Source organism: Strongylocentrotus purpuratus, unplaced genomic scaffold, assembly GCF_000002235.5.
Source record: "Strongylocentrotus purpuratus isolate Spur 01 unplaced genomic scaffold, Spur_5.0 spur5_scaffold_10, whole genome shotgun sequence".
NCBI classification, from domain to species: Eukaryota; Metazoa; Echinodermata; class Echinoidea; order Camarodonta; family Strongylocentrotidae; genus Strongylocentrotus; species Strongylocentrotus purpuratus.
Window position 1 is genome coordinate 7,946,469 of NW_022145595.1, and position 22,377 is coordinate 7,968,845.

The following is a 22,377-nucleotide window of genomic DNA, read 5'->3' on the forward strand; positions in this document are numbered from 1 at the left end:
TTTTTCACAACAAAAAACTTCTTAATGTTTTGGTCGTTGCGCGATTGCTTCTAGCTCCAGCAGATATGGGGCGGCATCGTCCACACCGGTACTACCGGCGCAGTATAGCCGCTGCTGAAGGTCGCACTGTGCTGCGAGCTTCCGTTGTTTGTATCGGTAATACAGTCACAGAGATTCCATTTTCATTGGTTTAAGGTTTGAAAGTTGAAACTCGACATTGTGTGAAAGTTATAACAGAAAAGATAATCTTTATTTTATAATTCCATGGGGCGATTTTAATTTGACAATCGCCCCCGTGAGCAATATGACGGAGGCGAATCGCCCCCAAGTATTTTGAGCCTTGCCCACACAATGTATTCTCAAACAGGTTAAGATTAACAGTAATTCTTTCTAAGTGGCCACTTTTCAATATTAAAGCCCATATGCCCTCCATGAGGGATAGAGAGAAAGAGACAGGGAGACAGAGAGAGAGCGAGAGAGACAGAGAGAAGGGATATTTAATGGTGTACATTATACAAAATGTGGTATCTAATTAATCTACCTGTACATGACTGTACCCTATTTGGGTAGTGGGTCTTCATTACAGTTACTTGGATAAGGGTTTATGGAAGAGGGAATTTATACTCCATATTTATGTCCATCATTGATTGAATATTTCATAACAACAGTTACATGTATTTCATAATTGTGATTCATATGGTTTAGGGACATTACACAGTCATGTACATTGTAACTTTCCAGTCATTTATTACACAAAATACAGGTTTATTGTGCAACTACCAGTATTCAGTGTTAAGATTCATAGCCCTAACATGTATAAATGTATAAGAGGTACATACATGCATGTTCTGTATGTCACTGTAATGAATATGACAGAATTGTGCATGTTCAGTGAAAAAAATACACGGGGGCTCGGGGCGATTCAGCCCCCGAAATGCCCAATCAGAAAAATCAGAAAAGAGCCCCATTAATTTGCATAGAGTTCAATGCAAAACAAATTTTAGAATGTTCTTTTCATGCAGGCAAACTTGAAAAGTAGCCCCCCAAAAATTAATATTAATTTTTCCCCTGTGCATGTTTGTATGATGACTGGTTGTGCATGTTCCCAGGGTTCCACATTACATGTAGCTGCACTTGCACAAATACACGTATGCCTCATATTAATCAAGTGATCGATTACAGCATGACAGAGGAATGATTTCATCTGCATATTTCCATCAAATGATTTTCAGCAATTTGAACATAAATTTGAACATCATCTTCATTTTGGTTATTACTATAAATGAAATGCTGAGTACATCTCAAAGTGTATTTGCATGCAGTTACGTGCAGGAACACATGATATTGGCTCTTAACCGATTGCCTAAGGGAACCACGTGGTCGTAGTCCTTGTGTTAACTCTATTGGAAAGAGAAAATTTTGTAGTCAAGGGGTTTAATAAGAGACAAAAAAGGTGTTTAATAACTCTGTGTTATTGATGAGAGTCAATAATGCTGTTCTGCCTCCGAGCTGACAATATGCGTACTTGTTTTTATCTCTGTGGCCCTTATATTGCACATGGGCAATTCCACGGTAACGGAAGGACACTCAGACAAGATTTTTGAACTTCAGGTTCATACTAAAAGAAATGTTTTATTAGTATGTATTAAACTATGGGAACAAAATGTGTTTCAGTCAAGTGGAAAGCTTCATCAACTTCAAAAAGTTTGGATAAACACTAATTAACTGGAAAAACCATGTCCATTTCTATGTCCTTTCCGTTACCGAGATAATTAATATGCACATTCTTAAACTACTTAACTATAATGACAATTTTTTGGGGGAGAATTAAAGGCACTTATATAGGTATTATATCTGTACTGTTTCACATCTTATACTAATAAAACAGTTCTTTTAGTATGAACCTGAAGTTCAAAAATCTTGTCTGAGTGTCCTTCCGTTACCGTGGAATTGCCCACATGTGACTATGAGAATGCTATCTGTCTTTTGTGCATGTGTGCCTATGCACGCATGCTCCTTGCAAGAACTGCCATTAACAATACACGAACATTCCTCTTAAAGGTAAAGACCAGTTTTGGAAACGCCCCCCTCTCAAAAATGAAATGGAAGCTCTTATTACCAATCATGTGAAAGAATATATTTTGACTAATACCGGTACGTGATCATACAAATTTTGCAGAGAAACCGCCTACTAATTGATATATTTGGTAAATTATTATATCTATTTGGACCTTATAGATAAACGCACGTGAGTGAAGTCCCATATACATCTTTCTGTGTACAGTGCTTGTAACTTTACCAAGACTAGGCCAAATTTCTTATCATTTTGATTATTCCAGAACCTTGCAATACACACCAATACTTATATGCTAAATGATGAATCTTTTCTGATCGATTCACACCATTTCTTTCACAATGCAATCGCATGACCAGAACTCAACTTTATCTTTAAGGCCTTCTTGCTTGCAGCAGACTATTTCTAACAGATAAACCTCCTACTTTATGTAACAGTGAATACACACAGCTTCCCCCTCCCCTGTCTCTCTCTTTCTCTTTCTCTCTCTGTTTTTCCTTCCTATCAAAATGTGCAAAAAAATTACTGAATTTAAATCTTGTTTATCCTCTTCATACTTTGCAGTTCAAGAGGACCTGGACTTTGATCTGGAGTACGACACCCACTGTGGCATCGCCCATACCCGCTGGGCCACTCACGGCGTACCCAACGAAGTCAACAGCCATCCACAGAGATCCGATGAGGAAAATGGTGAGAAATCTCTATTCACACATCCTGTATGATGGCCGGGGTGTCCAAAGTTCAGAATTTAAAAAGAAATCAGCAATAATAATAGCTCACATTTATAATGCGCCTAATACTTTGTTTATAGGCGCAGTACATATTATTACCCCGGTCATTGGATACAGGCTTACCCGCACACAATGTATGCACATTCTCCACTCCCCTGGGAGCATTCCGGCCAGTCAGTATTTTACAAGCTCCACTTGCTCATCCAACCCCATTAACTTTCGCATCCTACCTTTTAACACCTGGGTGGAGAGTGGCAAACGTAGATTAACGTCTTGCCAAAGGACATTAGTACTGCGGCGGGACTCGAACCTTGTACCTTGCGATCTGCAGTCGGGTGACTTATCCACTTGACCACGACACCTGCGATAATGCTGTCCGATCCATCATTTCACATATTCTACATAAAATCATTCAGTTCAATTACTACCTGTAGGACAGCATAATCTTTAGACTTCAATAAGTACAACAATCCTTAATTACTTGCTTACATGTTACTAGTTACTAATTACCTACTACTTACCTTGTAGTACTTACAATACAATACAATAAAGTCACTTCTATAGCGTTCTTACAAACTAACTGTTGTTTCACACTCACAGAGCTTTTAATACATAATTTTTTTTCAAAGAATACGTTGTTGATCATGGTCAAAGAGGAGAGTTTGGAGACATTTTCGGAAGACATCCAGCGATGGTGCTAATCAAATATAACGTGAAAGCTCATTCCAGAGTCTAAGAGCACATGCATGGAAAGCATTGTCCCCAGCTTTGGTGTATGTTAGAGGAACGTGTAACAGGGTGCTGTCAGTACGAGAGCGAAGGGCAGGGCGAGCAGATTGTAAGGGTAAGATAGAGAGTTGAGATACACTGGAGCTTTTTTTGGGATGCACTTGTAGACAACCGTCAGGATCTTGAACACAATGCGTTGCTTGATTGGAAGCCAATGTACTTACTTGCCTACTTACTTCCCATATATTATAAATTAACTTAATTACTTTATTTATTTATTTCAGAGTTTGTCGTCGTCCACAATGGCATTATCACAAACTACAAGGACATCAAGAAGCTGCTCGAGAGCAAGAACATGGTCTTTGAGTCTGATACAGACACCGAGATCATCGCCAAGCTCATCAAGTATCTCTATGACAACCGTGAAGACGACAAAATCACCTTCAGAGAGCTCGTAGAATCCGTCATCCTACAACTGGTATGCGAACATCAGTGTGTTTTGTTAGACAATTTATACCATTCCATTTCAAATAACCTGTCAGTGGAGGTTCATTTTTGTCGAATTTTGGTACCTGCTCTTTTGATTAAAGGCATTTTAATAATGTTTCCAGCTTTACAAATCTGAAATGCATGGCCCTACGTGTTCTCAGTGTCTGTGATATGGTGTAATATTGAAGCCCCCCCCCCCCCCACAAAAAAATTGTGTTTCAAAATGATCGTGAAGTGCTTCAAAAACGTAAAAATCTTTGAGTGACCAGTCTTACCATACTCATTTTCCTCAATAGACTAGTGTTATAAAAACCGTTTGGAAAACATAAAAAAATTTGATTTTGATATCCAATCATAAATATCTTGATAATCAGACAGGCAATCTTTCTCCCTCTGTTTTCTCCCCCCCCCCCCCCCCCCCCCCCCCTCTGTCTTTCTGGATTTCTCTTTTCCCCTACCTCCCTCTCTCTGTATTTCTCTTCCCCCTCCCTCCCTCTCTGCCTCCCCCTCTTTCTCTCTCTCTGCCTCCCCCTCTCTCTCTCTCTCTCTCTCTGCCTCCCCCTCTCTCTCTCTCTCTCTCTGCCTCCCCCTCTCTCTCTCTCTCTCTCCCTCTGCCTCACCCACCCTCTTTCTCTCTCGTAGGAAGGTGCCTTTGCCCTTGCGTTCAAGAGCAAGAGGTTCCCTGGTGAATGCGTGGCGACCCGTCGTGGAAGTCCCCTCCTCATCGGAATCAAGACCAAGACCAAACTGGCCAGCAACTATGTTCCTATTCTCTACAAAGACAGCAGAGGTAAGAAATCCTGTTCAGTGATTGGTCAACATGGCATCATGTGACCAAACACAACATTGCTATGATGTTACCAATAAGAAAAATGTGCTATACCGTAACGTAATCCCTGGTATAGTGCACTATACCTTGGAACGCTTCATAGAAAAATTGTTATTATCATTATTATAATCATTTTTATGAAGGTTGGTTTGAAAAATATAAAACAAATATATCATGCACTTTTTCAAGCCACTAGTGAAATTATAGATTCCTCGCGACAGAAATAGTGCTATTCCTGCCACCTCGATCCATAATTTTAACTAGAGCCTTTCAGCGCATTGTATATCTATTTACTATGAATGGGTGAATAGTAACAAGGGGTTGAATAGTAATATTGGGGTGAATAGTAGATAAAAAAAATGGAGAAACATTTTTTACTTCAATTTATTCCCTCTAAAAATGTTGCCCTTAAAGCCCATTATCAGACCTGCCAACCAGTACGATATAGTACGATTTTTAGGAGCAAATAAAAAAAACGATATATTTTTTTTTTTTTTTTTTTTTTTTTTTTAAATATTTTTTTTTTGGTGGTATTTGTGTGTGTGTGTGTGCCATTTTCAATGGCAAAATGCCCATTCTGTCCTATTAAGTATCCTAAAAGCATCTCACATCGGCAATTTGTGGATGTTCATTGGTTCATCGAACACACCAGTCATGATGAATCATGCATTTTTTTCTGTATGTAGGAACTGTAAGAGGCATTGATCCGCCTAACAGTCTGTGTTTATTTTTAAGAATACAACTTTTGTCAGTAAAATACAACTTTTGGGATTAAAGAATACAGTTTTTGAACTCCAGAGGTTGGCAGGTCTGCATTATAGGTGATCTTGAATTCTGGATATGAACCAAAATTTTGTGGAAAACTGTCTGAAAACGAAGCATCTGAAAAAACTGTATCGATTAGGGTGTTTTCTTTTTACATGTTTTGCTTGCAAGGTGATGTTTATCACTCTCAAGCATGTGCAGCATGGGACACCTATGTAACCGCAAAACTAGAAACTTTCCAAATGTTATAACCCATTCAGACACAAATTAGTGGAATTACAACTGATACAGCACTAAATTTGTTGCAATAAAAAGACCTTGTAGTGAAAATTGCCCATGTTTACCTCGTTTTGCGATAGTCTTTGGTTTTACTTTTTTTTTAATTGTCCCCTGGTGTTGCATATCAATTGAATAAAAGTATTTCTATTATATCCATTGAAAAATGTCTGATGACTTGTGGTGCCACGGTGTGTGCAGTGATAATTGAATGTATGACATATATATGATTGCTTTCAATATTTGCCAATTTTCTAGTATTCCATAACCAAGTAAATAACTTTATCACACTATATGCATGCTGAATGGGTGGAATGCTATTATTTTAACATTACCTGTTCCTTATATATAGCGCTTTACCATTAACTGACCAAACAGAGCTTACAGTATTATTATTGTCCCGGTCACTGGTTGGTTGCAAAGTACTATTCTGGACATTTAGGGTACATTCTCCACTCCCTGGGGAGCATTCCAGCTAGTCACCTGCAGTATCTTCACTGTCGTCTTTACATCTCCCTAATTTGTTGATGCCATAATTACATGATGCATATGACTGGTCAATATTGTTGAAATGATATTGAGTGCTTAGATAAATATTGCAAATGGGACAGAGAATAAAGATTTCCTACTAAAATATCAAAAGCGAAAAAAAAGAAGGAAATGATAAATAAAAAATGAAATGAGTTAATGGAAAAAAAAGAAATTAAAATAATAACAATAATAATGCACATGGGAATTTCACACTCATCTTGTTGTAATCTTAAAGGTAATACAAAGTTTTGGTAAATTTTGAAAATTGGCTGGATAGTGATTCCTTACAATTTTGATATATTTGGATGCCCGTGCGGATGTATTATAAGCACTAAAAAAATTAGCCCATAAAACACTTCTGCTTTCGAGATAAATTGAATATCAAAATTTACCGGGAGCACCGGTAAATTTTGATAAATTTCAAATAGCGCCTACGGCCATACAATGATAGCTGTGACCATGAAAATTTCAGAATATGCAGTTTTGATATATAATTTCCAAACGGGATTAGCCAATCGGTCAGTTTGGCTCCAGAAACATTGTTTTATAGCTAAATCAATTTATTGACCTTGAGAGGGAGCTATACAACTTAAAGAGTTTATTATTTATAATTTCATCACTTTAGACTCGATTTCACCATCGACAATGATCACTGAATATGTAGGATCACTTATGCTTCCAATATGTTCATTTGAACCAAATTCATGACCCCATACCAAAACTTTGCATTACCTTTAAATTTCTTTTTATTTTTGTCTGTTTTGTTTTCTTCATTTTCTAATGTACCTGCAACTTTCAGTTATCTGTTCATGCTACTATACTATTTGTTTTATGAGCTTGTAGAATATACAATTATTTTATAATGAGATGCATTTTTCTATCTTGTGGATGGTTTTTATACATTTTTTCAATTGAAATTTCATAGTCCTTTCATTTCGTTCTGAATTTTATTTCGGTAGATAATGTGGAGAAAGGTTGGTATGCATTTATTGCTTTATTTCATTTTTTTAAAAATCCTTTATTCAAAATTCTATCATATTATTATTGGAGATATAGCTTGGCTTCTGTCTTAAAGGCTGTTCAGACCGGCAGAGAAAGCACGGTCTAGCGCGCGCTATCTCTGCGGTGTGGAAGGTACAACGTCGTTTCGGTCCGCCCAACAGCGAGCCACGACGAGCCAAAACGGCGTGCCACTGGAGCACCTCTTGGGGGTGGTCCACGAGAGATAGCGCGTTCTTGCGCGCGCTAGAAAAAAGGGGGTGCTACGATAGACCGCGCTATCTCATTGCGGTGTGAACAGCCTCTTTGTTTAATAATTTCCAATTACATGTAGAAAGTCGAAGGGATATACATGTAAATCATGACTCATGTTTCTAGAAAGTTTGAACTCATGCTCTAAAACCTCCTACTGATCTTCGAACCTTATACATTCACTTTTCATCCCATTCTCCTGCTCTAGGAATACTAGGCCCTGTTTCATGAAACTTGATATCAATAACAAGTTACAAGCTACTGTTATAAGCTACTGAAATCATGGCATCTGATTGGCTGAGAGCAAACTTGATATCGATAACAAGTTACAAGCTACTGTTATAAGCTACTGAAATCATGGCATCTGATTGGCTGAGAGCAAACTTGATATCGATAACAAGTTACAAGCTACTGTTATAAGCTACTGAAATCATGGCATCTGATTGGCTGAGAGCAAACTTGATATCGATAACAAGTTACAAGCTACTGTTATAAGCTACTGAAATCATGGCATCTGATTGGCTGAGAGCAAACTTGATATCGATAACAAGTTGCAAGCTACTGTTATAAGCTACTGAAATCATGGCATCTGATTGGCTGAGAGCAAACTTGATATTAATAACAAGTTACAAGCTACTGTTATAAGCTACTGAAATCATGGCATCTGATTGGCTGAGAGCAAACTTGATATCAATAACAAGTTACAAGCTACTGTTATAAGCTACTGAAATCATGGCATCTGATTGGCTGAGAGCAAACTTGATATCGATAACAAGTTGCAAGCTACTGTTATAAGCTACTGAAATCATGGCATCTGATTGGCTGAGAGCAAACTTGATATTAATAACAAGTTACAAGCTACTGTTATAAGCTACTGAAATCATGGCATCTGATTGGCTGAGAGCAAACTTGATATCAATAACAAGTTACAAGCTACTGTTATAAGCTACTGAAATCATGGCATCTGATTGGCTGAGAGCAAACTTGATATCAATAACAAGTTACAAGCTACTGTTATAAGCTACTGAAATCATGGCATCTGATTGGCTGAGAGCAAACTTGATATTAATAACAAGTTACAAGCTACTGTTATAAGCTACTGAAATCATGGCATCTGATTGGCTGAGAGCAAACTTGATATCAATAACAAGTTACAAGCTACTGTTATAAGCTACTGAAATCATGGCATCTGATTGGCTGAGAGCAAACTTGATATTAATAACAAGTTACAAGCTACTGTTATAAGCTACTGAAATCATGGCATCTGATTGGCTGAGAGCAAACTTGATATCAATAACAAGTTACAAGCTACTGTTATAAGCTACTGAAATCATGGCATCTGATTGGCTGAGAGCAAACTTGATATCAATAACAAGTTACAAGCTACTGTTATAAGCTACTGAAATCAAGGCACCTGATTGGCTGAGAGCAAACTTGATATCAATAACAAGTTACAAGCTACTGTTATAAGCTACTGAAATCATGGCATCTGATTGGCTGAGAGCAAACTTGTCATAGAAATTTAGCAGTTGTTATAGGTAACAAGTTTTATGAAACGGGCCCCTGTAACTTTTGTTGCTCATCCTGTGTCGACACTCCCTCTCTCAGATACTGCACTAATACACAACTACATGTATTCTGATTAATAATTTTACAAAAATTACTGTTATAGTAAGTCAACAACTAATCCTCTTTGTAAGGACAATTCGTTTGTAAGGACAATTCGTTTGTAATTCTACCCATATCCAATGTATATACAATAAAACACAGTCTACTTGACTCCCCCCCCCCCCCCCCCCCCCCCCCCCCCCAAAAGTATTGTTCATGAGCTGTTCCATATATTCACAACATCAAAACGAATCGTCATGCTTTCTCTTTCCTGTCTCATAAATTTGGTACTTCTTTAGTCGTGAGAAAGTTCCCTCATACATTTGATGAATGAAGAGGCATCGCATGCGTATGAAAAGCATCTACTTTTCAAATAAATTAATGGATGTTTTCATAGAAATCAGTTAATCATGGAGGGTGTTGTGTGTTTGTTTGTTTTTGTTTGTTTTTTTATTATTTTTTTAAAAACTTTACTTTGGGATCAGTGCTTTTAAATGTTATTACATAAATTTCTATGTTCTGGAAAATATAACTCGGATTCCGATTTGCCAACTAACTTGATAATAACAAAATATGATATGATATTCCATTTTACATGTGGTAGTGGCTATATCACATGTTCGTTTAATTCTGGTAGATATTTTAATTCCCAAACTGACCTTATGGTTGTGCATTGTGGAATAGTATTATTTCCTCTCTCTCTCTCTCTCTTTCTCTCTCTCTCTTTCTTTCTCTCCCCTTCTCTCTCCTCCCCTCTATCTCTTCCTCAGTCTCCCCTCTCTTTTCCTCACTCTCCCTCCTCTTTGCCCATCCCTACTCTTCATAGCTTTGTTTTCTTCTCTATTCTCTCTGTCTGTTCTGTTTCTCCTCTATAATATTTGTATCAGTTTCAATTTCCCTTATACACATTTAATATTAATAATGATAATACTCAGTTTTTATATAGCGCTTATTAGAATCACTAAGCGCTTCCGAACTTGGAGATTATTTCCTCGGCTTTACATGTGCTATATTTCAAAATTTATGAATTTCAACTTTTTCTTTGTTCTCAAATGTAAATATATAGAGATGCTTAGCCAGCATTAGAGTGATAAGTTTAGATTTTAGAAGATTCCTATCTTTGTACAAATTTCTTATCATTTTGATGATTCCAGAACCTTGCAATGCACACAAATTCTTATATACTGGATGATCAACCTTTTCTGATAGATTCTAAATCGTTTCTTTCACAATGCAATCGCATGACCAGAACTCAACTTCATCTTTAAATCCCAAATCATTCTACAAAGTCCAGGGGGGTGTTTCACAAAGATCCTAAGTTGAAATTATCTCTAAGTTGGACTTGAAAATTATGGAAAGCCATTAGCATCTTTGAAAATATTTTGTAAAAATTATTTTGAAAGGCATTACTTGTTTATTCAAATCATTCATATTTTCTATCATCAAGGAGATTTCATGTTCTGGATGTGGAATTTATAAAAAGTCTAAAATACTTGAATTTCTGCTTTTGAATATATTTCATTTTAAGACTCCAATGGCTGTCCATAATTTTTAAGTCCAACTTAGAGTTAAGTTCTACTTAGGATCTTTGTGAAACACCCCCCAGAAGTTTGTGGCTGTAAATCATTTGTGACATTTTGTGATGGAGATGACTGCGGCATTTCATCTGTTGAGAGCCATATTAAAAAGGGCGTTAACTCTGTGTTAAAGTATACGAGTTATTTCAAATTTCAAAAAATGACCAATACCAATATCATTACCAATCATGTGAAAGAATATGTTTTGACTAATACGTGATGATAACAAATTTGCCGGGAAACCGCCTACTAATTCATATATTTGGTAAATTTGTTTCTCTCATGGTCTGTGAGAGATATAGGGTAGTCCCATATACATCTTTCTGTGTATAGTGCTTGTAACTTTACAAAGAATGGGCCAAATTTCTTATCATTTTGAGGATTCCAGAACCTTGCAGATGCTAGATGCTAGATGATCAACCTTTTCTGATCGATTCCACAACGTTTCTTTCACAATGCAATCGCATGACCATAACTGGTCTTTATCTTTAAAGCCCTTCTGCCTCCAAACAGACAATTTATGGGCAGGTACCATTAAATCTTTTAGGTACCAGCAAATAACTGACAACCTCCTTTTTGTATGAACAGACAGTTTATGGGCAGGTACCATGAAATAGTTCAGGTACCAGTGAAGAAATGACTACCTCCTTTTATTACTACTTGGAGATTAGCAACTCTGCAATTTTTTCCGGGAAATGACCGTAATAAAGGTTTACGTGATGTGATGTGTGCCATAAAGCTGAAAGTGTGTTGTCAAGTAGGGTACATGATCATTTGTGTTTTGTCTAGGTCTGTCCAATACCTGGTAGAGTCCTGGGGAGTGTTTCACAAAGACTAAGATTGACTTTAAGTTGGATTTAACTATGGCAGGCCATTCATGCCACTGGTTGCTCTCACTATTGGTCTCTCAGTTATGATCCTCAGATAAATTTTTTTGTTTCAATAATGAAATATCAAAAAATGTAAACTCTGTAGATTAGTGACCATGATCTAAAGGTCCCTTGGGAAACCAATGCCAGGAATAGTTAGAGGAACTAGTGGCATGCCATAGTTAAATCCAACTTAAAGGCGGTCTTAGTCTTTGTGAAACACCCCCTGTTTCACCAACTCCAAAACCTATCTCAAGGTACCCCGATAGATCTTGGCAGCATATTAGCTTAGTGTTTATCTCGATGCAAACGCCCTAAAAGGTGCTTGACATTGCTTTTAAAACTATTTCTCCCTCAAATAATCTCCCTGTGCAACATTGTATTTCTAATTAAAGTGTGTCGCGCTTGCTTGTTAGTTTCATTTGAATGAATTCCCTTTTTTACCATCATGGTTCCTTTTTGGGGGGGTTGCACAAGGTTGGCAGCTGTGGAAGCAACATTATGCCTCATGTCTCTGTGAGCATCATGAATGACAAAAAACGAATCTGATTTCTTTCAGGCTCGATAATTACCTGATTTTTTATCGATTATTTTTCTTCTCCCCGATTTAAAAAAAAAAAGTAGTAAATTAGACAATTTTTTTTTCCTTCCCGATTTTATCTCAATTTCCTAGATTTTATCTCAATTTCCCAGATTTTCCCCGTATTTTCCCTATTTTCCCCTATTTTTCTGTATTTTTTCCTATTTCCCCTATTTTTTTACTCAAAAGGGGGGAATTTTGTTAGATCTCATTTCCCCCCCCCCCCCACCCCCGAATCCTCTTCTTTTTTTTTTTTTACTCAAGGGGGGCATGGGGGCGTTTTTTTTTTAGTGCTCACTATCACCCCTGTTTCTTTACATGTGCCCCAGGACCCCAGCTTGAGAGAAGCTTCAGCAGTACCACAGACTTTGAGGTTGTCGGAGATGCCAAGGAAGCCGAGTACTTCTTCACCAGCGATGCCAGCGCCATCATCGAGCATACCAATCGTGTGATCTACCTGGAGGATAATGATGTGGCCGCTATCAAAGATGGATGTGAGTTTGATGCTTATTGACTGTTTCTATTCTATCTATCTCTCCTTTTCTCTTTCTCATTCTCCTTTTCTCTTTCTCTGTCTCTTTCCATCTTTCCATCTTTCCATCTCTCCTTTTCTCTCCTCTCTATTTCTCCTTTTCTCTCCTCTCTCTCCTTTTCTCTCCTCTCTCTCCTTTTCTCTCCTCTCTATCTCTCCTTGTCACTCTTCTCTATCTCTCCTCCCTCTCTCTCTTCTTTTCTCTCTCTCTCTCCTTTTCTCTCTCTCCTTTTTTCTCTCTCTCTCCTGCTCTCTCTCTCTCTCTCTCTCTCTTATTTGCACACTATTCTACATACATTTTTTGTGCTCAGAGAGATTCAATCTTTATTGTTTCGTATGCAAAACAGGCAATGCAAATAAGGATAATGTACCTACAGTATGTAGTACATTTTCCATCTACATGTTCAAATGTGCGTTATACTTATGTTAGTTACAGAAAAGGTGAGTCTCAAAACGTTAAGAAATCTTGGTTGGTTATTCCACAGTTTGGGAGCAGCAGTTATGAATGCTCTGTCACCAACAGCTGGAAGCATCTTGGAAGACGCATTATTAAAGATAAAGACCAGTTATGGTCATGCGATTGCATTGTGAAAGAAACGTTGTGGAATCGATCAGAAAAGGTTGATCGTCCAGCATAAAAGTATTGGTGTGTACTGCAAGGTTCTGGAATCATCAAAATGATAAGAAATTTGGCCCAGTCTTGGTAAAGTTACAAGCACTTTACACACAAAGATGTATATGGGACTACACACACGTGCGCGACACAAGCGTTATATCTATCAGGACCAAATATATATAATAATTTACCAAATATATCAATTAGTAGGCGGTTTCTCAGCAAAATTTGTTTGATCACATTTTAGTCAAAACATATTCTTTCACTTGAATGGTAATAAGAGCTTCCATTTTATGAGAGGAGGACGGTCCAAAACTGGTCTTTACCTTTTAATATTTGTTTAATTTCTCTGTTTTTATTCCATCTGGAACAGCTCTGTCGATCCATCGTCTGAAGAAGGAGCAGGGAGATACAATGTCGAGAGAGGTCCAGACACTCAAGATGGAGATTCAACAGATCATGAAAGGTAAAAAATAATAACAATAATAGTCCCATTTATACAGCCCAAACATCCCAATCAAATCACAAAAACAGGACTCCTGTTGAACCCATTAGCAACTAGAGATTTGTAAAAATGGCATATTACTCACTGAAAGATGTTGCAATATTGCTCTCATATTGATGATGTGTTGAACAATACGACATGCGCTATTTTTCTATGCAGTATCCTACTTCAGACATTGTAAGGATTACGCACGTATATCATTATCACGGTAGACCCTACAAGGGATACTATAGCCGTTTAGACGAAAACGGACAGGCCATTTCGGGTGGTTCAGTGAGTAAAAGGAGGGGTGGTTTTGGGAGGTTTAGTTGCTAATGGGTTAATGCAAGGAGGTCAATGAAAGGCATTGCTGAAGGGAAGAAAATTGGTCTTTACAGTCAGATAAAATTTTTGATTATTATTATTATTATTAAGTATTTGGCGTCGCCTGTTCCTGGGAGGAGAGAAACAAACTAAGTCACTGTAACAGTCCGGTCTCTCCTCCCTGATTGGGGGTGTGCTGGTGGACCACTACACCAGGTGGTGACTCTCCTCTAGATGGGGCCTCCATTTAACATCCTATCCAAGGGACAGAGTGTTTTCCACTATATGATAGCCTGCGTCTATGAAACAAAGGGAGGGGCATGTTTACACACAACGCAGGCTTCAGTCATCTGCCCGAGTTGGATTCAAACCCACAATCTTTGGCAAATGCTTTACCGACTGAGATAACTTGTCTCCTTCATACACCAAGGGTTTGTTTAATAAAGATTAAGATGGACTTTAAGTTGGACTTAATTATGGCAGGCTATTCATGCCACTGGTTACTCTCACCATTATGATATTTAGATAATATTTTTTCCTTCAATAATGAACCACCAAAAAATGTAAATTCTGTAGATTTGTAACCATGATTTGTATGTCCCTTGGGAGAGACCAATGCAGTAAATGGTGAGAGAAAACGATGGCATGAACAGCCTGCCACAGTTAAGTCCAACTTAAAGTCGATCTTAGTCTTTGTGAAACACTCCCCAAGTCCTGTAAAACAGGCTATATATTCTTTCGCTCATATAGTTCTAAAATCAAATATTTGTTTTTTTTTTCCTATAGGGAACTACAAATATTTCATGTTGAAGGAGATCTTTGAGCAGCCGGAGTCTGTCATCAATACCATGCGTGGCAGGGTGAACTTCGAAACCAAATCTGGTAAGTTCATTCATTTCATTTCGTTTATTTCCATTTCCAACAAAATAAATAAAGTACATGGGATTGCATTGTACATAGTAAAACAATGAAACAATATAATTGCACTAGGTCCACAGTGTACAACAGGCATATAAAACGGGTTGGTCATGGAGGGGATTGCTGAAAAGCTGGGCTTGTAGATTACAGCGCCCTAGCAAAAATAGTATATCAATAATAAAGGAACGCACAATACATAAACCAAATAGACATAACAGAGAAGGAGTGAAAGGGACAGAGAAAGAAGGGAGACAAGGAACAAGAGAGGGTAGTGTTCTTACCTATAACACACACAAAACAACACGGGCTGACTGGAATACGGATGGCCAGTACAAAATGAATCAAAATATACAAATGTACAATATACAAATTTTACAATATCTTTGTGTTTATTTCTTTCTACCTTCCGGGTTTATTATAATATCGTATTCCTCATTATTTTTTAAACATTTATGCCAGTAAATAACCAAGCCTGATGAACAAAATAATTCATAATTTTGTCATTGATTCCTGAACCTCGCAAACTTGAAATCTAAAGCTTTGAAAATTGGAAGTTGTTGACCTAAAAACTAGCAATCGACTCATATGGAGTATGCATATTCACAATGATGTTGTGTGCAATACTGAAGAGTTAAATATATTGTTCATTCCATATATGTATTCTTGGTTCATTCAGCTTTCCATCGATTTAAAGTTGAATTTTCTTGGAAAGGGTCTTTAAACCTCGCCTGAAGTTAGGCTGCTTTCGAGAATACATCTTTCACTGTTTCTTTCTTTCTTTCTTTGTTTTAGTGTGCCTTGGTGGTCTTCAGGATCATATGCATGAGATTCTGAGATGTCGTCGTCTTCTCTTCCTGGCCTGCGGTACGAGCTATCACTCGGCAATCGCTGTAAGTCAGCAAACAGGGTGCCGTTTCACGAAACCGTCATCAGTACAAGTTCACCTAAATTCCATCGTGATGTGTATTAAATTTAACACACACGTTTCAATGAGTTGTCAGCGAACTTGTACTTATGATGGTTTCGTGAAACACTGCCCTGAAGATTAAAGGGGAAGTCCAAAATGATATTTATTTGGTCGTGTTTTAATGAGTTGTCAGCGAGCTTGTACCTATGATGGCTTTACAAATGATTTAAATTTGAAAAGCCAAATGGGATGCTCAAACATTTTTAACTGCATCAACTAAAGTTGAACTGTGCAGATGTAGATTTACATTCTTACTATAAGTTAACAAACATTTTTAATGCAAAGTATATTTTTTGTCATAATTTAATTGAGGTTATTGGAAATATAGTCACACTTTGTTAAAACATCAGGAAAAACTTTGGGCATCCTATCTAGCACTTCATATTACCTTACAAACAGCTTTATGAAACACCCCCCCAGGACGCCTCTGCGACACCTAAACTTCACACAACTATTAACGATTTTTCTTTTTCTTTCTCTCCAGACTCGCCAGTTGATCGAGGAGCTAACAGAACTGCCTGTGGTGGTTGAGCTGTCGAGTGACTTTTTGGACCGTCACACTCCTGTTTTCAGGGACGATGTGGCGTTCTTCATCAGTCAGTCAGGTGAGAGTCAGACCGGGGATATTACAGTGAAACCTGCTGTAGTGACCACCTGTATAGAAAGACCACATTTTTTGTCTCCCTTGAAAATAGTCCTATTGAAACATGGACTAAAGTAACCTGTACCCAAAGACCATCTGCCTAGATAGATGGAGGGAGGGAGGGAGGAAGGGACAAAGAAAGGTGGAAAAAAAGAGGTTTATCATAATTGCATTTTCTATATGAAAATTGTGGGAATGAATATGCTTTCTGTACAATTTTTTTTCTTCCTATTGTGGTACATTCCTTGAAATGCTAGAGCGCCGCAGTGGCTGCCTTGCTAAAACCAGGGTAATAATCGGGGCAGCGCCAGGAGCGTCACAACGTGACGGACATGTGCGCTATATAAGAAGCCCCCATTATTATTATTATTATTACACTAGAGGTTTATCACAGAGATCAATTTTCTTTGAGCTTGTCTGCACTAGTTTGGCCGGGAGGGATTACACCTCCCTGCATGGTCACTGACAGGTGGTTATCTGTTCAAATAAGCTCTAAATTAACATTAGAAAAAGGGGATCATGGGGGACCAACGGGTACCGCTTAGGAATTGTGTGCAATATAGAGGGCACAAGTAGCTATAAGTTGTGCAGTGCCGCTTTAATATTAATATCTGCAAAAAAATTGTAATATAAAGTAGTTCTTAGTGAGCATGAAGTATGAATTTGTCATTGATTTGTTTTCATCTGTTTTTATTTTTTTATTTAGGTGAGACAGCAGATACCTTGAATGCTCTGCGCTACTGTAAGTCAAGGGGCGCTCTCACCGTTGGAATAACCAATACTGTCGGCAGCAGCATCTCGCGAGAGACGCACTGTGGTGTTCACCTCAACGCTGGGCCGGAGATTGGAGTCGCCAGTACAAAGGTATGACGGAGATATCACTGAAACTGCTGATGTTGATAGAGATACTGGTGGTAAGGATGGTGATGAGGTTGGTGACGATGAGGATGAGGTTGGTGACGATGAGGATGGTGACGATGGTGGTGGTGGTGGTGGTGGTGGTGGTGGTGGTGATGATGATGATGATGATGATGATGATGATGATGATGATGATGATGATGATGATGATGATGCGGCAGATGATGGTGGTGGTGGTGATGATGATAAGGATGGTGATGATAATGATGGTGATGATCATAATGGTGATGATGATGATGGTGATGTTGATGATGAAGATGATGATAGTGACAATGCTACTGCTGCTGGTGATGATAATGACGCTGAGAAGAAAGAGGAGCATAATGTTGTGGTAGTGATGAAAATGGTGGTGTGCTGGTGATAATGTTAATGCTGAGGAAGAGGAGAAAGAGGTGTAGTGAAAATGTAATTAGATGTGTTTGCATTGTTCTATTTATTTGTCCCATGAAGGCTTATACCAGTCAGATCATTTCCTTGGTGACGATAAACCAAGGTAGAGTCTCATTTACAGCTAGAAGACGGACATCGCTTTCTTTGTCTGTCTATATGTCCCTGTCTGTTTCTCACCATTTATTTGTTTGTTCCTCCCTGTAGGCCTACACCAGTCAGTTCGTCTCCCTGGTCATGTTTGCTCTGATGATGAACCAAGACAGACTCTCATTCACAGCCAGGAGACACGAGATCATCCAGGAACTTCAAGATCTACCAAGTAAGTTTATACCCTTCCTGTCTCTTCTGAACCCCTAGGGTGCAATCAAGCGATTTTTTGAAGCTAGAATCACACAAACGAATCACCAATCAACAAGCGGTTAAAAAACATGGTCACTGCGGGAGAGCGTTCAAGCGATTTTTCATCAACGCGTCGGCGCATTTTTCATCAATCGGCGCGTGCTTTTCGAATTTGTTTACGGTCGACTGTCGGCCAAACCGGAAGTGATAGGATGCTATAGAATCACGATTGAGATCTCCGTTGCATTCAAGCAATTTTTAGCGACCGTGATTCTGCAGCATCTTTTTCAGCATTTCATGTTTGCGTTTTGAAACGCATTTATTTTTACGACCGACAAAAAACATTGAAATACGTGTTTCTAGGGTGAAAAAGTGTCGTTTGAACGCACCCCTAGTCACAAGGCTAGACCAACTCCAAATTGACTGATAGAGGTGTTGTGATGGGTGGTTTAAACACTTGACCGAGATTTGAGATGCAAAGGTTGTGGGTTAACTTTAGCCAGAGTCGTAAATATCAAAAACTGCTACAACAAATGAATGGCAAAGGTGCACAACAAAGGTTCTGTGTATTCTCGAGCTGTTTATTTTTAGATACAGAAATGTGAAGTGTTTCAGAATTTACATTATCAGAAAAAAAACTGCTGCCTCCCAGGACTTAAGCTCGTTTGGATGGTGACAAGTACTGGAAATTGGTAGTTGTGTGTAGGGGAGGGGAGGGGAAGGGAAGGGAAGGGAAGGGAAGGGTGGGGGTAGAGAATTTGTCAAAGAGGTGATTGTCAGATCTGTAATAAAGGCAGTGGGGAGGAGGGGGTGGGGGTCTTCTTTACTGTTTTCTTACCCTCATCCTTGTTAAAACTCTCAACCTCATCTCTATCCTTCTCCCACTCCTCTCATTTTATTTTTGTTGGAAGAAGCACAATTTCTCAACTTTTGGAACTTGTTTCAACAGCATTATCATTTAATGCTAAATATATTACTCATTGCGGATATAGTATCGAAAATAATATCGCTAGTGACATTCGTTTGTCTCACAATATGGTCAACAAGGTATCTAAAAGACCACGATGTTTTGTGCGCCGCTGCTACACTTCGTCAGGTGATAAAATAGATTGTAAGCAAGCGTCTTTTATACTCTACGGGTGGACCGGGTGGACCGGCGGTCAAATAATTAGAACATGACGGACAAGGCCTATTGGTCGAAGCACACGGGTGCTCAACCAATCAACGGGCCATCGGCTCGGCTCACCTGCCAGACGAGAACAATGGCGTGCTCAACCAATCAACGGGCCACTGGCTCGATGCGGGCCGGCTGGGCGGGGAGTGTCACTAGCGATATTATTTTCGATAGCATAATCATTTCTTTCTGTGTGGTAGATAAAATCAAACAAGTATTGGAGATAGACAATCAGCACAATTTCTCGGCCTTTGGAACTTGTTTCAACAGCATTATCATTTCTTTCCGTGTGTTAGATAAAATCAAGCAAGTGTTGGAGATGGACAATCAGATTGCGAAACTCGCAGGGGAGCTTGTGCAGAAGAGGAGCATCCTGCTCATGGGAAGGGGCTTCAACTTTGCCACTTGCTTGGAAGGTGCCCTGGTAAGAATAGTAATGGTGATGAGGACGTTGTTGATGATGATGGTTGTCATGGTGATGATCAGTGATGGTGATGTGGGTGTATTGCTGTTCGGTCTAATTTCCAATAAGTCTTATTCCCCGTTTGTCTAAAATACTTGAATTTTTGCTTTTGAACATATTTTATTTTAAGGCTACAAATGGCTCTCCATAATTTATAAGTCCAACTTTGAGTTAAGTTCGACTTAGGATCTTTGTGAAACATCCCCCTGTACAAATTGGAAGGGCTTTAGTTGGTTACATGTACTAGTTCGGATTGAAATAATACCACCCATTATTTCTACTCAGAATTTCTAATTTTACATTTGATTATTCTCTCCATGTTCTCAGAAAATCAAAGAGTTGTGCTACCTTCACTCTGAGGGCATCCTGGCGGGAGAGCTCAAGCACGGCCCCCTCGCTCTGGTCGATGAAGACATGCCCGTCATCCTCGTCATGATGAAAGATGGAACATATGTGGTACGTTTAGAAATAACAATTTAAAGATGAAGTTGAGTTCTGGTCATGAGATTGCATTGTGAAAGAAACAGTGTGGAGTCGATCAAAACGAGTTGATCATCTAGCATATAAGTATTGGTGGGTACTGCAAGGTTCTAGAATCATCAAAATTATAAGAAATTTTGTCCAGTCTTGGTAAAGTTACAAGCATTGTACACAGAAAGATGTATATGGGACTACACAAACATGTGGCTTCAAAAATCTGCCCCGATTCTTATGCTGTTACATGCCTTATTTAGAATATTTAGGCATTTGAAGACCCATGCTTTTCAGGGAACATTTTTAATCTGATGTTTTTCCACACTTACATAATAACAATGATAATGCTCATAAAATTATTTTTCACCTCTTCCCAGAACTCAACCTTCTCTTTAAAGACCTTATCCGATAAAAATACAACTTGATATAAATGGAAATTTGAATGAATGTAGAATACAAATGTAAAGGAATAAAAAGTATTTACCCTTTCTTTATGGCACAAAAGCAAATTAAAACCTCATTTTCTGCACCCCGTCAAATTACGGGTTAACAGGGGCCAAATTTGACGCAGTATAACATGTGGAGCCGATCGGTTCACCTATATAGCTGAGGCGATGAGTCGTGCTTAATGAATGCAAAGTCATGAATATCAACTCTACATATGATGATGTCATCAAGTCGATAGCAAGGTTTTTAGGTTGACAACTTCCGATTTTCAAAGCTTTATATTTTGAGTTTTCAGAGAGCTGATACTCTGCTGACAGACACTAAAATAGCATAAAATTGATATTAATGTAATCTACAGTATGGCTTACAAGCTTTTCGATGATATACAATTCATCCATTTCATTTTTTAGTTCGGATATGGTCTTTAAAAAAGAAAGTGGGATAGGGAGCCTAAATGGAGTTGCTAACAGCAATGGTGTCTACTCTCAGTAATAAAGAAATACAGGGTGATTCTTTTCATCCTGGGAAAATTCTTATCCATAACTATTATTTTCTTTAACTTATAAGATAAAGTTTATTTCTTGTCATGCGATTGCATTGTGAAAGAAACTGTCTTCAATAATCGGAAAAGATTGATCATAAATACTAGGGTTTTTTGGAATCATTAAAATAACATCAAATTGGCAAAGTAAGCATGACAAAATGATACCATCTGTTATGAACATTCCTCTCTTTCTTTTCATTACAGAAATGTCAGAATGCCTTGCGTCAAGTTGTTGCCAGAAAGGTGAGAACGTTAAACATGCTAGAAATTCAGTTCCATGTTGGAAACTTTGGTAAAGTGCATGTATACAACTTCTAATTATAATTTGAAAATCTTGGAGTATGTAATATGCGCTAACGCAGTAGATATGACAAATACAGGTGGGTGTTGTGTAAAATCTAACAATATTTGATGTAATGATCGTAAACAGGAATCATAATTTTATGGTAATTTGCACAGAGCTACATGTATACTCCAAGAAGTACCATAGTGCTTTCAATGTAAACAATATAAGAAGAAACAAAAGAGCCAAATCTAGTTCTGTGGAAAAAGTTGGGTTTCCAGTTGTTTCTGGCATCTGTATAGATTTTTATTGTTGGAATTGAGCGTGGTGATGATGAGTTTATTTTAAAATTGATGATGGCTTACGAAAACCACTTTCATCATTTTGTGCAGATGTATTGAATACATCAGTGTTGTGTGAGGATCGGATCTATATTGTACAACTTACTTTCATGCATATAGAGAGTTAAATAAGTTGATTGCAATTAAATATAGAGCATAGTATTTATAAAGTTAAAATACAATAGTAATGATAAATTGAAGTCTAGAGCAA

At 38.1% G+C, this 22,377-nt stretch overlaps 1 protein-coding gene across 4 annotated transcripts in view; it reads left to right on the forward strand.

The window, feature by feature from the left end:
• The window catches only part of LOC115918132 (glutamine--fructose-6-phosphate aminotransferase [isomerizing] 2-like), a 39,299-nt gene that overhangs the window by 11,546 nt on the left and 5,376 nt on the right, over positions 1 to 22,377 (forward strand). For 3 of the 4 annotated variants that reach the window (XM_030979360.1, XM_030979359.1, XM_030979362.1), the window contains 14 exons: positions 2,639 to 2,764; positions 3,819 to 4,012; positions 4,666 to 4,813; positions 7,384 to 7,398; positions 12,639 to 12,803; positions 13,831 to 13,923; positions 15,052 to 15,147; positions 15,976 to 16,073; positions 16,635 to 16,755; positions 17,500 to 17,657; positions 18,306 to 18,420; positions 19,911 to 20,038; positions 20,405 to 20,533; positions 21,747 to 21,785. In XM_030979360.1, the coding sequence (XP_030835220.1) occupies positions 2,639 to 2,764; positions 3,819 to 4,012; positions 4,666 to 4,813; positions 7,384 to 7,398; positions 12,639 to 12,803; positions 13,831 to 13,923; positions 15,052 to 15,147; positions 15,976 to 16,073; positions 16,635 to 16,755; positions 17,500 to 17,657; positions 18,306 to 18,420; positions 19,911 to 20,038; positions 20,405 to 20,533; positions 21,747 to 21,785 (1,625 nt within the window). The remainder of the gene's footprint in view (positions 1 to 2,638; positions 2,765 to 3,818; positions 4,013 to 4,665; positions 4,814 to 7,383; positions 7,399 to 12,638; positions 12,804 to 13,830; positions 13,924 to 15,051; positions 15,148 to 15,975; positions 16,074 to 16,634; positions 16,756 to 17,499; positions 17,658 to 18,305; positions 18,421 to 19,910; positions 20,039 to 20,404; positions 20,534 to 21,746; positions 21,786 to 22,377) is intronic. The other variant, XM_030979361.1, reaches the window with a different exon arrangement.